We start from the raw sequence: 15,025 nt of genomic DNA on the forward strand, positions 1-15,025 counted from the left end.
TTTTATAATTTTTTTAATCTATATTTATAACAGCTTCAAAATTTAATATTTTCCTTTGAAATATACATATTTATAAAATTGTCGCACCATGGAATCCGATTTTCAACACATAGATTTAAGACATTTTCAGATACAATTGTCTGTATTCTACTATTGTCTATTTTGATTGAGTTCAGTCAGTTCTCGAATTTAGGATCATTTTACGCCATCTTTATCGCCTTTCTTTTAGCGTTTTTTAAGTGAGAGAAGGCCCACAAATACTTAAAAACGTCTCCAAAAATCTCCAAATAAGAGACAGTGCTTGCTTGGTTCTTCAAGTGTTCACGGGTTCCACTGACACGTGACGGCCCGCGATTGGTTTATTTTCAAATTTTAATTTTTTTTGAACCAGATAAAAAAAATAAAAATAAATAATAAAAAAATAAGAATCCCTAGTAGGGGTTTAGGGATAAAGATGCCCTTAGATTATAATTGTTTCTTTTTGGAAAAAAAGAAAAACAAAAAATAAAGTGGAGGTATGCTGTCTTATTCCACGTTACAATCTGCATGCCACGCGTCCGTTAAAATTCGTTACTTATCATCATTTGCATGTAATATTACAAAGGAAAAACAAAGTTTGTCACATGGTCATTTAATTGAAATTATAAATAAAAAAAGGAGATCAATGGCGGAGGATCAAGCAACGGCGACGTTGAAAACATCGACGGTGGAGAAGCAGCCGGAGACTGAGGCACCAAGAGTCATGACAACAACAAAAAGGATGATGGTTGCGATCGACGAGAGCGATTCGAGCTTCTATGCTCTTCAATGGGTCATTGACCATTTCTCTAGCCTCTTAATGACCACCGAGGCAGCTGGAGCGGAAGGTGACTTGCTCACGGTGGTTCATGTGCAGTCTCCGTTTTATCACTTTGCGGCTTTCCCGGCTGGACCCGGAGGCGCAACAGGTCCGTCAATTGATCTCGCTTACTTCCTTTTTTCAGTTTTGTTCCTTTGATTAACTCATTAAAAAATCAATATATAGTTTAGAGTTTGCTTCTATATAAATATAACTTGGTTCTATGAACCGAGTACATATAGCAGCAGTCTACGCATCGACCGCGATGATAGAGTCAGTCAAAAAAGCACAACAGGAGACCTCTGCAGCTCTTCTCTCGCGTGTACTCCAAATGTGTCGAGCCAAACAAGTTACGTATCAATTTTGATTCACACGTAAATTCTATGAATTACTTCGAACTTATAAGCCTGGTGTCCGTATCTATAAGCTATAACTATTTTGAATAACGTAGCTAGTGACTCAAAAACAGGTTTCCAATACTTTTTTTTTTTTTTGCAAGTCGGATCCGGTTAGGCAGTACAGGAATAACAAACAACCTATATACGCGTGTTTACTATCAGGTTATAGTTTTATTTGAATAACATATAAATGCAAGGATGATTATTCACTACTATCAAAAACGTTTTTGATGCAACGTCGGGTTAATATATATATATATATGTTCTAGTGGAATATTAATGTTGAATTACACATCTTGATGAGTGTTGATACATGATTTAGCAATAAATCCCTCCCGCCAAAAGAATAAGAAAACCGGTTAACGACTATCTCGGCTTAAGCTTAAACGGGCTGAAGAGAATTTGTAGCGCGACGTCGGCCGTAGTTCTTTGGAGAATTAATGAGTCAAAGATCAAGAAGATTATTCTCCACATATCTTGGAATCGATAGTTATAAAGAATGAGTCAAAGCTAAAAAAGAGGAGCACGTGCATTGTTGCACGAGCTTCTAGTAACACCCTTACTCTCATATAAAAGAAGTCTTGGAGCTAACAAGCAAAGGGGATTCTTCGACGGAAACAGAGCAAAAGCATATAAGCAAAGACACATGAAAACCAAGAGGGACTTCGGTCTTAGCAAGATCACTTCGTCCTCCCCCAACACATGCCTTAGTTATCATGTCCATGTAATGATTAAACAATTCTTCCATGATTCAATTACCGAACGAGAAGAGAGACATTAGATTATTTACATCATGTCACCAAGTCAAAGACATCACGACACTCATGAGTGAGAAGACGTCTCTGCATTCACCACCAACGAGAGTTCCAGTCCGCAATGTCGAACTCTGATGATTATAATAAACGAGGACTAGAGTTCTTATTAACCGACGTCGATCTCTAAGAATGTTTATAGCTCGGCCGCTGTGATATATAAATGAACTCTCTCCAAGGCTAAAGATAACGACGTCTCACTAAAGAACGATGAACCTGATGTCTCGCCTGAGACCGATGAAACCAATATCTCACTCGAGATGATGACAATCGAACTACGTTATGACTTGATCCTTCGTCGAGGGTACGTAGGCAGCTCGATCCCGAGTTCAGTCACAATCCTTCTTTCTCCCGATATCTCTATGATATTCGACCTACGAATATAAACCATTTTCGACGACTCAGACCTGATTATATCGTTGTGTTCTGAGGATATCGTTGTCCACGTGATTTCTTCCCTAGATTGAACTCCTGATCACTATCAAATTCTTAGTGTAGATTTTAGGATCTATATTTTGGCGCCGATTGTGGGGAATAGAAACGAAAAACATCTTTGCTAGGAATCCGATCTAAGACTTGTAAGCACGAAAGTGGATCCATCTCATATGGTGTCCAATATCATGACAAACGAACCATCCCATCACGACGATACCGTTCTTACTCGATCGTAACTAGAAACGGAACATGAGATTCAATTCAGACTTCAGCCAAATCGAATCTCTGTTACTGATAAAAATAATTCATCTCGTCGAATTTCACCGATAATGCACTCAAATCGCAGGAGACCGACGACGAGTTCTGATAGCCCGACCTCCCGAGTTCGGGTTCAGTCAAATGATCACCCGACACGAGAAAGGTTACTAACCGACCAGATGCATCAAAGTGATTATCAATAGAAGATGGTTTTAGAACAAAACGAAGAAAAAGATCTTATTACGAATCAAGCAGGAATCTTCAATCAATAGATGATCAAAAGCAAGGAAGAATCTAAAAAGGCCGAAACGCAATACCTCGAGCACTTTTCGGAATGTGTACAAAAAACTAAGTACGACAAACCCTCGAGAGCTCGATATCTGTATCGAAGAGACGTCTAGAGATCGAAGTTCTCCACTTTCCGAAGAAGAAGAGTACGAGATCTTAAAGACCACTAAAGTGCTCGTTATTTTCTTCACGTCACGTATTTGACCAGACCAAAATTTTTCCTCCAGCAAATCAGCTCAACGAGACTTTCCATTGAAGGATGGAGAAAATCGTAAACAAACAGAAATAAATTATTATGATCTCATTATAATGAGGATCTTCTTCAACCAAAAAAATGATAGTCCTATATGCCCTGTGAATTGGTTTTGACTTCCTCTTTTTATGACGATTACACCATATCTCTCTTGGAGCAAAACACCGACAAGGGAATAAGGAATATCCTCACCACCATTTGATGAAAAGGTGACAAACGAGAATTCTTGGACCTCAAGGAGCCAAAACCGTAGACATCTTTCACTATGAAGACTTCTTCACTTCCCAAAGAAGAAGCACGAGCCCGAAAAACTTCTTTGGTTCAACGAGAGAAACAACACCGAAGGTAACACGTCTCTCTCATTGGATTATAAAATAAACAAATAGCCTATTCCACCACGTGATTGGCTGGATGAAAAGGAGAAAAATTTCTATCAAGCCTTCAGTATAAACACATTGCCGTAGAAGGTTAACGTTTATCAACAAAACTCAAGGAAGGAATATAGCTGTTTCATGTTGATCGGTGTCGCTCGAGACCAATGAAACCAACGTATTGTCCGAGGAAATAATTGAAAAAAACTGGGAGACTGATGAAGCCAACGTCTCGCTCGAGACAACGAAACTGATAAGGCTGACATCTTGCTCGAGACCGATGAAGGGAAACGCTTCGCTCGAGACTGAAATAATGTTTCGGTCAAGACTGATGAAATCGTCCTCCCGACATGGTGTGATTGATCATTCATTAAACCATGTATGCCTAGACGTGATTATTAACAACAAAATGATCCAGACTATCTGAGAAGAGAACACTCGATTCTATGCATGATGCACAAAGTAAAAATGTTTCCATACTACAACGAGAAACGAATCATATTTTCATTATAACAATGAACAAAGACATGAACTTTTCAAAGCAAGTCGACAAAACCAAGAATGGAGAGAAATATTAGCAGAACGATATTACTACCTTTAGAATAAGAATCTTCTTCCACCTTCTTGCCAGACAAGAGCACGAGCTCTCATAAGAAAAGGAAGAACAAGTAAATCACCATTACAATAAGTTTGACAAGAGAGACTTCCCGCAAACAACATCCCAAGGCTGAAGAGCGCGTGAGTTAAAGAGAATTCCTCTCGCTCAGCAAGAGCAGCGATTTTGATGATTACTTCATTCCCACGTAACTAAAACATTATGTTTTTATAATGGTTAAACGCTTTCCCTACCACTCGATCACTCAACGAAAAGAAAACGAAATGCATTTCTTTTCTACTCTTCACAAAGAATACGTTTTTCTCTATTCGCTGAAGATAAAAAAGTTACGAAAAACGAACCTGCTCATACTGATGAATGAGTGTAAGAGCTTGTTTTCATATGATGATATTTACATGAACTCGATGTCTTGCTCGAGAGTCGAGACCGATGAAGCTTTTATCTTACTCAAGATCGATGAAGAAAGCTTCCGACTCAAGGCATGTCTCAAACGAGATGATTATAAATCGAATCATAAGAGACTTGAACCAGGGTTGCTACCCACGCGACATCCATGAATGAAAGCTCACAAGTTGGGCAACCACGACTACAAGCACCCCTCTCTCACCTTCCAGCGAAGAAGAGTTCTCACCGCTCAAAAGAAAAAATTAAAAAGATCACCATACTCCTATCATTATGTGATTGTTGGCGTTAAATGATTCTAATTGTTTATAGAAGAAAGATATTCAATAATTGATATTCGTCGCACGAAAAGCAAACGAGAAGTGGATGTGTGTTATAAACAGACGACCAGGAAACTTTCATTAGCTAAAGAGAGCCAAATACAGTCATGTGTTCGATGGAAGCGGTTCTCTCCCATTACAAACATAGCCCAACAAAATCTCAAGTTGATGACACACCATTTCGTTACGATCTTCCTGCAACGTAAGAAAATCTTTGTATTCATTATAATAAAAGCCGAGATCATATTATAACTATGATAGAGGAACAAGGGTACAAGTTCTTCTATCACGATCACGATGTCGAACTCCTTAACCAAAACCGACGAAGCCGACGGCTTGCTCAGGACCAATGAGGAAAACTTCTCATCAAAGAAAAAGGAGCTCGGAGTCATGATTAAAGGCTTCTTCGTTCTACAACCTCGTCACCTCACGGGGGACAACATCCCGCCAAAGGATTAAAAAAACCCGGTTATCATCAACCTTCAACCGTTGTTTTGTTTAAAAGGAAAGAAAAGAGTCGAGAGACTTTTCCAACAAACAGAGGTCGTGACAAATGTCCCACTACGAAGACCAAAGATCAAAAAGAGATTATTTACAGTCATATCATCTCGACGAATTGTCTTATCTGAGCGCCACCGACGTAACACGATCGAGCCACAGAGAATCTCTAGGTGCTCCCGAATTTTGAATTTTACGATCCGTACATTTCTAGACCTTTCTAGACCGTAGAAGCATCTCGACAGCACCACGATCCAAACCAAACCACCACAGCCTAAAGTCTCAATAGCAGGGCAAAGACTGGATCAGCTGGCTCGAACGCGAAAGCCTACCACTACGCGCTCCAATCAATTTGACCAACCAAAGGCAACGCAAAAATCCCTCGAGCTATCGAGCTCCCGAAACCCTAATGATGCAGATACGAACCGTATGAAACACATAACCACTATCATTAAGCAAATACAGATCTTACGTCCGAGTTAAAAATAAGACAGACTCGACCTCTAACGAGCTCGTGAAACACGAAGGATCGACAAGTCGCCCTCCTCCAACCCTCCAATAATGGCATCAAGTTTGAAATCTGATGCTGAAGCTCGAGGAGCCGAAACTGGATCTTGCTCCACAAAAACAATGAGCTATATGTCTAAGGAACCTTAGCAGCTCAGTGGCCGAGTTCGACCAACACAACTCCCAAAGAGCTGAAGTCAAGGAGCCAATGAAACTTTACACTCTCCGATCGATAGTGAGCTTTTGAACAAGCTTTTATCGTGCCTCCAGAAATATATTGAGCATGATATCAAGCAGATCGAAACAAAAATACCGGAGAGGCGCGAAGAAAGCTCAAGCCTTGCATTCTACACTCCTTAAGTGACAAATCCATCCACTTCATTATGAAAAGAGCCATCGAACGCCTGACTTCAACTTATCTCGAACTACTTAAGGGGTCAATATATCCCTTTCTGTAGAAGAAGCAAATAGATTTTATCTATAACGAATCGTGGAAAATCACGAACAAAATCCAAAGCATCACTAAAAGGCTCCGACCACGAAACCATTTCCTGTTAAGAAAAACGATAAATATGGACAAACCACGCAGAAATATTCTAAGATCACATGTTGTTGTCTAAATGATATTTTCAAACAAAAGCAAAGCCGCAAGAGGCAGTAAGCGCGACATGGTCCACGACGGCGTACTATGAGTTGTGCACATATCAAGTTAATAATTCACAGCCGCATCAACTTCTCATCAACTACACAAGGAAAAACCGATCAAACATTCAACACCATTTCTTCTCCGTTAGATCGCAGTCATTAAAACCAGAACACGCCCAAATCAGTAAACAATTATCTTCAATCAATTTACACATAAATATATTGCATCAGAAAATATATTCTTGCACTACTTTTACGACTTTTAAATTATCAAAGTTCATATTGAGTCACTATATTCGCATCACAGCTTCTTTCATAAACTTGTATAACCACAAGATGTTTTATACACTCTTCTTGCACTGTCCACAGTTCATACTATTATCAAAATTTACTTTTCAGCCTCAAGCGGCTAGAACCCTCATTAACTCATTAACTTTATTTTCGGCTTTAAACTTAGTAAGTTTTACCACACGATCTCAAACGACCAAGTTCTTATCGACTTCGATGAAACCACATCCTCAGGCCACCACTGCCCCACGAGTTAGATTCCTAATCAGTTTCTATCTCGCCAAACATTTCGAGGACGAGCAATATAAATTGCTCCTATAACCGAACCAAAGTAAAAAATCGACTATCGATGTGTAACCAAATCATTTTGCATTGACTTGATGATTCGTTGGGATTATATATATATTTCCAACACCATTACACAAACAAAAAATAATTATATAAACCTAAATCCACATAACCATATTCAAATAAAAACAAACTCGATAAACATATTCATCATACGAGTCCAATCCACCACGAGGAATCAAGGGAACTCTTCACACTTCTCAAGATCAGCAACCATGTTGGCGAGCTCGGCCCACCACCTATACAGCCAGAAACTCCATTCAACTCTCGTCTCTCCCGCAACAATTTCAAACAGACTACATCGAACTCCCGTCAGGAACCATATACACAAACGAAGTCGAACACTCAGTGATCAAACGAAACTTAAAACAACTTCAATTCATCTAGTGGCGACAAAGTCATATTTCAATCGATCACGAAAACGCCAAGATCGAACGCTCAATGCAATATTTCTTGCACGATCTTGCCATAAGATGGCAAACGACTTCACGAACTCATCGAAGATATAATGGACTCGGAATCATGTTGTTTCGGGATGATGACAATCGAACTATGTTATGACTTGATTCCTCGTCGAGTGTACGTAGGCAGTTCGATCCCGAGTTTAGTCACGATCCTTCTTTCTCCCGATATCTCTATGATATTCGACCTACAAATATAGTTCATTTTCGACGATTCAGACCTGATTATATCGTTCTGAGGATATCGTTGCTCACATTATTTTTTCTCTAGATTGAACTCCCGATCACTATCAAATTTTTTAGCGTAGATTTTAGGATCTACAATAAGTATTATTTCATTAACTAACTAGATTTCACTATTTGGGATCAAACACAAATATATACAGATCTTGTGTGATACATTTTTTTTTAAATGTTAAATTTTATACTAATTTTTGAATTGTGTGACAGAAATACAATACGAAGAAAGCATAAAATCTTGTGTGATACATGCAGATACGTGCTGAAACTCTGGTGCTTGAAGGCGATGCGAAGGACATGATTTGCCAGGCGGTGGAGCAAATGCACGTTGATCTTCTTGTTGTCGGTAGTCGTGGCCTTGGCAAGATCAAAAGGTATATTACAATACTTTTTCCCATTTTTTACCTTCCAAATCTAAAAAATTATGACTTATGTTTCAATTTGTTCGCCTTTTGTGCGTTTTGGAAGAGCGTTTCTTGGGAGCGTTAGCGATTACTGTGCTCATCACGCCAAATGTCCCATCCTTATCGTGAGGCCACCAAAGGAGATAACAAGTTAAGTAATAAGGTCTACTACTGTATGGGCAAAAGTGTGTCGTATGTACGTGTTTGAAGTTTTTGTGCTTTTATGAGCGTGTGGTTGAAGACTAATGTCAGTGACATGAATCGAGTCGAATAAATGCAGTATGTATAGTTCGTGCGGTGACTTAAGTTTATCACTTGAGTGCACCAAAACTGAATAAACTGATGTTTATCTATTGAAAGTAGTTCAGACGAAATAAGCTTCATAAGACGAAAAGAGCAAAACATCTGTTACATATTCCCAATCTTAGTCGAAACAAAACATAAATTTCATTGATAAGATTGTAACAACCATCAGGGTAAAAGAAGACTTTCCCTTAACGATTAGCCTTGGCAACTCTCTCAATCTCATCCTTCTTTTTGATGGCATAGCTGCAATAGTTTTTTTTGTACGTTCATTAGCTTCATCGATAATACATAAAGACGCCAATGTCTAAGAGATGTGTATGAGTCTGTGTCTACCTGTTGGACGAGCCCTTGGCTGCGTTGATTAACTCATCAGCAAGGCACTCAGCAATAGTCTTAATGTTTCTGAAAGCAGCCTCACGAGCACCGGTTGTGAGTAAGAAGATGGCCTGGTTAACACGTCTCAAAGGAGAGATATCAACAGCTTGTCTCCTAACGACACCAGCAGATCCAATTCTGGTGGCATCTTCACGTGGACCACTGACTCAAAGCAAAACAAAAACAATATTAGCAAACGATGTTACAGCATAAAGCTTTTGCAAATCACAAAAAGCCTTTTTGTACCTGTTGACAATGGCATCGATGATGATCTGAATCGGGTTGGCGTCAGTCAAGAGGTGGATGATCTCCATGGCGTGCTTGATGATCCTCACCGCCATCAACTTCTTTCCATTGTTTCTTCCGTGCATCATGAGAGAGTTTGTGAGCCTCTCAACAATTGGGCACTGAGCCTTCCTGAATCTCTTCACAGAGTATCTTCCTGCAGTGTGGGGGACAAAGGTGGCGTGTTTGGCTGCTTGAACTCCAATGTAGTCAACAAGACTGATATCTGCAACCTACAACATATATAGAAGATAAGTCACTTACAACACTTCAAACCTCATGACACAAAAATGAATATAAAGAACAAGATTTCAAAACTTCATGTAACACTCAAACTAAGCTGGGAGAAGAATCTATATACACATAATAAGTATAACCACCAAAACAGGAGCATAGGTTATATAAATCAATCTTAACTTATACTCTGAAACTAAGCTACCTACAAGATATCAAAGATACAAAAAACGTCACTTGCAATACTTCAGACGTGGTGAAACATAAATGAATATAAAGAACTTAAAAACAACAGGTTCCAGCAGAACTCAATACAACACTCGAACCAAGCTATGAGAAGAATCAATATCACTAGAACAAGTATTACCGCCAAAACAAGGAGCATAGGTTATACAATTTGATCTTAAACTTATACTCTAAAGCTATTGTGATTGTGATTGTGACATCCATCAAATCAAAAGAGAAAGTTGCATATTAGTAAAGGCTAGGTTCCAGCTAAGTCTGATCAATCAAAAACGACGGAAGCGAGGACTGAAACACGCAGGGACAAGCAAATGAAATCGAAATAGAGCGAAATGAAGAGGAGAGTGAAACGGTGAGGAAGTTACCGAGACGTCATCGTAGGTCCAGCGGTTGAAGAGCTTGACCTCGTTGGTAAGCTGCTGCTGGATCTCTGCGTCGATTTCTACGGCGGCGGCCATGGCTGTGGTGGAAACAGAGTATGAGGAAATCCAAATAAAAATGTGAGAAAGAGAGTAAAGAGGGGATTCGGAGGAAGAGGATGATCACCTGAGATCGTTAAGCGTCGCGCAGGTGAGAGTGACGGCGGAGAGAGAGATCAAAAAAGCTTCGGGAGATCGGGCAAAACCCTAAGAGATATTTATATACAGATTTGGGCTATGGGTTTGGGCTCTAACGGACGAGCTGTCTATATGGGCCTGTATTATTTGGTTATTTAGTACAGAACCGGGTTAATGTGTTACCACGGTTTGTTTTAGAATAGTTATGAAATACTGTAGCATTTTTTTTTATGTCTGGGTTTCTGGCCTGGGTCACTGTAACGTTTTGTGTATGTCAAACTTATATACTTTTGAGATTTTAAAAATAAGTGTACATTTCTTTCAATTTTATATAAATCATGAGGGGTTATTGGAATCAGAATTTGGAAGGGATTTAGTGATTTTAATAGTTGACAGACTTTTAAAAGTTAAATAGAGTTAACTATTAATCCCACAATGAAAATTTTGTTATCAGTAATTTAAATTTTTTTTATAAAAGATACAAATGATCAAAAAAACTATATGAGTAGAAATCATCATTTAAAAGTCATTAAGATTAAAAATATACTAAAATATATTATCTATGTTAGTATCATTTAAATTTAATAACATATCCTATCAAATACAAAAAAAAATATTTTTTTGATTAATAAAATTGATTTATATGTTCGCACCAATTTAATTATATTTTTAATAGTTACTAACTTTTAATTATTTAATATATATTTATTATTTCATAATATGTAAAAATATTTAATACATAAAATAATTTTTATATATAATGTTGATCCCGCGCGGATCTTAAACTAGTTGATTATTATGGATAGATGCAATAAGAAATGGAAAGTCAACAATGATGGTGAGGCATAATTTTTATTGGTTATTGTTCTTTGTGTTACGTGATGGTGTATTTATTTATCTGGAAAATCTGATACCAATAACATAACACGACAATGATGGTGTGCTCTTTGTGTTATTGTATGGTGTACTCATTTATCTGGGAAATCTGATACTAATAACATAACACAACGACGATGGTGTGTTTTTTGTGTTATGGTGAGGCAGACTTTTTATCAGTTTTGTTGCTCGGTATCATTCAAAACTTGTGTGTTTACGTTTGTTTCGTTATAATAAACATTTTTCTCTTCGGTTTTGTTATTATTGTCTGGTTTTTTTTTGTTATAATAATGATGATCATGAATCGTTAGTTTTGAAAGAACATTCTAGTTTTTGAGTTTGTATGTATATGTTTTTTACTACATTGATTTCAAGAATTTTACGAGTATATATATGTGATATTTTCAAAGTTTAGTATTATGAGTAAAAATATAAAGAATTTAACTTCCAATAACAATAGAATTTAATAGAATTACAAAATCAATGATAACTAAAATTTTTGAATAACAATAGATTTGAATGAAATTTAAAAATAACAATGGATTTTGGTAAAATTTTATAATTCCTTAAACCAATAACAATAGATTTTCAAAATTTTATAATTCTTTTAGAATTCTTAAACCAATAACCCCCAAACTTGGTGAGAATATTCTTTCAGTTATTGTCAAATAGTTTTGAATTCGCAACTGGATCCACAAAATCATATTTCATATGAACTTGAGTCTTATAAGACTCTCAGAGGAGGCAGAGGAGAAAGATCCTAAGGTGAGCGAGATAGAAGGCTGGTGGGACTATGAGAACCTTAAATTACCTCTGGGTAAGAATTAAGCATGATGAAGTATGTGAGACAATATTTGATGGCTTGGAGCTGCATGGACCGAGGGAACGGTTGTACCACCACAGCTCCATATGCAATTCGATGTCGTATATGCCCATAATTTCCCTTGTAAGTCTAAGTTATTGTTTGTTGTTATGTCGGTCAGTTTTATTAGGTACTAGGGGGGTGTCCGCGCTTCGCGCGGAATATTGTTTTATTATTGTTAAGAGCATGATTTTTTTTTGGATAATGTAATTATGTTATCGTTTTTATTTGTTAAGATCATTATTTGATGTTTTTAGTTTGTTATATAGTAGGTGATAAGTTAATATATTTTGCGTTTGTTTTTTTTTTAATAATGTGTTGTTGTGTGTATAGTACTTGTTAGTAGTCAAATGAGCCTCTAACGTAAACTAATATTGAATTTCAATAACTTTGCATCTACGCATTTGTTGATTCTAAGATTAACGGTTTCATCGTCAAAATTGTATTATATTTTTTTTCATATTTTTGAAAATTACAATTTTAAGATGTTTTTTGCCCTCTCCCCATATTTTAAACTTGAGCCCTCACCGTCTATGTATTTCGTTCTCATTTCTGGAAAAAGACTCACATTTTCTCTTGTTCTTCTTGCCTTCTTCACCTATGAGATTATATGGTATTTGTTGCAGAACGGGTTTATGAGTTTTCAGTTGTTCGGTTGCTTCTCACGGCATTGCAGGTTGTTCCAGTCAATATTGATTGCTCCTCTTCTTCCTTAGATTTCAGCTGATGTTAGGAACTGCATCTCTTTGGTTGGGTCAGAGTTTATTCGTCTTTGATTTTGTATTCCTCGTCGTTGGCTTACCGTCAATAGTCTCTGCTCGTTTTGGTTTTCAAGATCTAGTTTTTGCTCTATTTCATAGCTTGAGGACGGCTCCATAGTTTTCTGATTTCGCTATGTCTCCCTTTCCCTCTCTATTCTTGCATCTCTTTGCAGCTTTCATCGCATCTCTGGTGGCTCTCCCTTTCACCATGTTTGCCACTCGAGATTTGGATAATGTTTTCGTTCGTGTATGCTACGTGGGCTTGGAAGGTTATTTCTGATCTCAAGTTTAGTCTCTGATTTTTGGTGGTTGTCTTCCATTCTCTCTCTCTCAAGTTGTTTCTTTTCTTTCCATGTTTTCCTTGGTATAGGTGTGCGGAGTTAGTCTCTTGGAGCTTTGGTCCCTTCTATCCAGAGCTTTGTGGTTTTTCAGTTGGATGTCGTCTTGTATGTTCTTGTTTAGTTTGTGAGGTGTTTCTTACTTTTTAGCTACTGGTTGTGATTCCGGTGTTTTAGGCATATATTTTCCTGTTTTTTGGTGGCTTTGGCCTTTCGATTATTATTCTCCCTTTGGCCCGCTTTCTTAGTTTATGTGTTGGTTGTCTAGTTTCTTATTCTTAATTTGATTATCTTATGATACTAATAATGAAATAAATATAATTTGTAAATGAAATAATAAAAATTAGTAAAAATAATAAAATGATGAAAAGTCTTGCTATTTTTAGGTGTGAATAAATTAAATATTTAAAATATATTTATATTATTTTATTTATTTCTTGAATTTTAGAGACCAATAAGTGTGAGAAGTATTAGATAGTACACAATTAGAAATTGATGGAGAAAATTGCAACAATTTAAAAGAATAAGAATTTAAATACAAAAAAAAAACATGAGGACACATGTCAACAAACCCCCCTTCCACATGTCATAAGAATGGAAAAAGTCAACTTTATATATATAGATAGATTGATCATTATTAATTATTTAATTTGTTTCTTTCAGGACCTCTGGCAACCGTTTTGGACGAACAATCTGTGGATATCAAAATAAAACATCAAATAGTTTATGGTTTTCTATTGATATTGCTTTTGCAATGACTATTAATCTTCATAGCCAACAAAACATCAAATAGTTTATGGTTTTCTATTTTTATTAGTCTAGCCTAGATCTTGTCCAGTTTTTTTGTACAACAATATTCGTGCTAACAATAATTAATAAAATCTTTTAGCTGGGAAAAAAAAAGGAAAACAATTAGAGAATTCTTTTTTTTCATTTTTTTGTTGATGTAAGTTTTAAGAAACATAAAAATAACATAAAATACTTTTTCTCGAATATAATAATTCATAAATATATAATATAAAATGTTATTTATAAATATTAGAAAACAACAATTCATATCATATTTTATGCTACTTGCTTATTTCTTAAAGAAAAAGATAATAAATTGGCTTTTCTTATTCTAATTGTTAGAATTATAAAATTTAAGAAGAAGTATATTAAAAATCTATTAAATATGAAAAAAGTAAATATTGTGAACACAGTAAAATTGATATATTTGTTTTAATATAGTAACAAATATATAATTTCTAAAAGAAAAATAAATAGTAAAATATGTAATAAAATAGAGGAAATTTTAATTAAAAGTAAACTAAAATTTTTATCAAAATTTAAAATATATTTTTATTTTATTTTCATTTGTTTACCCGCCCGTAGGGGGGGGGGGGTCCGACCCTAGTATACAATATATATTAGATCATGTTGCTTTTAAATATTTTAGTATTTATGATTTGTTTCTTTTTAAACTGATATCAATTAATCAATTATAGACTGAAATTTTCAGATTAAATAAAAATACATAATTAATTAAATTAAATTTCATAGAAATTTTGTTGCCACCCTATCATGGGCCTTCATTCCACAGCTATACACACATCTGCTAACCAAATCTTGGAAATGATTTCATAACTGACAGTACATAAATTGCTTTCAGTCTGGAATCAGTCATTGAGATTGGAGGAGATATATCTGGGATCAGGCAGATGTTCAAGTGGTTATGCTGGTTGTCCAGAAAATCAGCTTCGAAAAAAGTTTGTACTTCCTGTATAATTGTTGGACTAATCTCAGACCAAAAAAGATCAAGTCCTC

General features: G+C 36.2%; 2 protein-coding genes across 3 annotated transcripts; one reads left to right on the top strand and one right to left on the bottom strand.

Moving 5' to 3' along the window:
- The first annotated feature begins 601 nt into the window (after positions 1 to 601).
- LOC106401528 (universal stress protein PHOS34) lies at positions 602 to 8,756 on the top strand. 2 transcript variants are annotated; one of them, XM_048752997.1, is made up of 4 exons: positions 602 to 947; positions 1,081 to 1,187; positions 8,234 to 8,352; positions 8,447 to 8,756. In XM_048752997.1, exons 1-4 carry the CDS (start codon positions 665 to 667, stop codon positions 8,535 to 8,537), a joined length of 600 nt encoding a protein of 199 aa, XP_048608954.1. In that variant the 5' UTR covers positions 602 to 664; the 3' UTR covers positions 8,538 to 8,756. The 2 variants fall into 2 exon arrangements, with proteins under 2 accessions (XP_048608954.1, XP_048608955.1); XM_048752998.1 differs by having other exon boundaries at positions 605 to 947; positions 1,084 to 1,187.
- Positions 8,714 to 10,511, bottom strand: LOC106401527 (40S ribosomal protein S5-1). Its single transcript, XM_013842062.3, has 5 exons — positions 10,372 to 10,511; positions 10,191 to 10,285; positions 9,310 to 9,581; positions 9,022 to 9,225; positions 8,714 to 8,931 (listed from the first exon to the last, which is right to left on the bottom strand). Exons 2-5 carry the CDS (start codon positions 10,281 to 10,283, stop codon positions 8,877 to 8,879), a joined length of 624 nt encoding a protein of 207 aa, XP_013697516.1. The 5' UTR covers positions 10,284 to 10,285; positions 10,372 to 10,511; the 3' UTR covers positions 8,714 to 8,876.
- Between the last annotated feature and the right edge of the window lie 4,514 nt (positions 10,512 to 15,025).

This window comes from Brassica napus, chromosome C3, assembly GCF_020379485.1.
Source record: "Brassica napus cultivar Da-Ae chromosome C3, Da-Ae, whole genome shotgun sequence".
NCBI classification, from domain to species: Eukaryota; Viridiplantae; Streptophyta; class Magnoliopsida; order Brassicales; family Brassicaceae; genus Brassica; species Brassica napus.

What these genes read in the sequence shown, in the direction of transcription:
- LOC106401528 (XM_048752997.1), top strand. Translation starts at nt 665, where the DNA reads ATGGCGGAGGATCAAGCAACGGCGACGTTGAAAACATCGACGGTGGAG. An exon ending in AAATGTGTCGAGCCAAACAA is followed by an intron (nt 1,188 to 8,233) that starts GTTACGTATCAA and finishes TGATACATGCAG; the next exon opens with ATACGTGCTGAAACTCTGGT. An exon ending in GGCCTTGGCAAGATCAAAAG is followed by an intron (nt 8,353 to 8,446) that starts GTATATTACAAT and finishes GCGTTTTGGAAG; the next exon opens with AGCGTTTCTTGGGAGCGTTA.
- LOC106401527 (XM_013842062.3), bottom strand. Translation starts at nt 10,283, where the DNA reads ATGGCCGCCGCCGTAGAAATCGACGCAGAGATCCAGCAGCAGCTTACC. An exon ending in GGACCTACGATGACGTCTCG is followed by an intron (nt 9,582 to 10,190) that starts GTAACTTCCTCA and finishes TATATGTTGTAG; the next exon opens with GTTGCAGATATCAGTCTTGT. An exon ending in ATCGATGCCATTGTCAACAG is followed by an intron (nt 9,226 to 9,309) that starts GTACAAAAAGGC and finishes GCTTTGAGTCAG; the next exon opens with TGGTCCACGTGAAGATGCCA.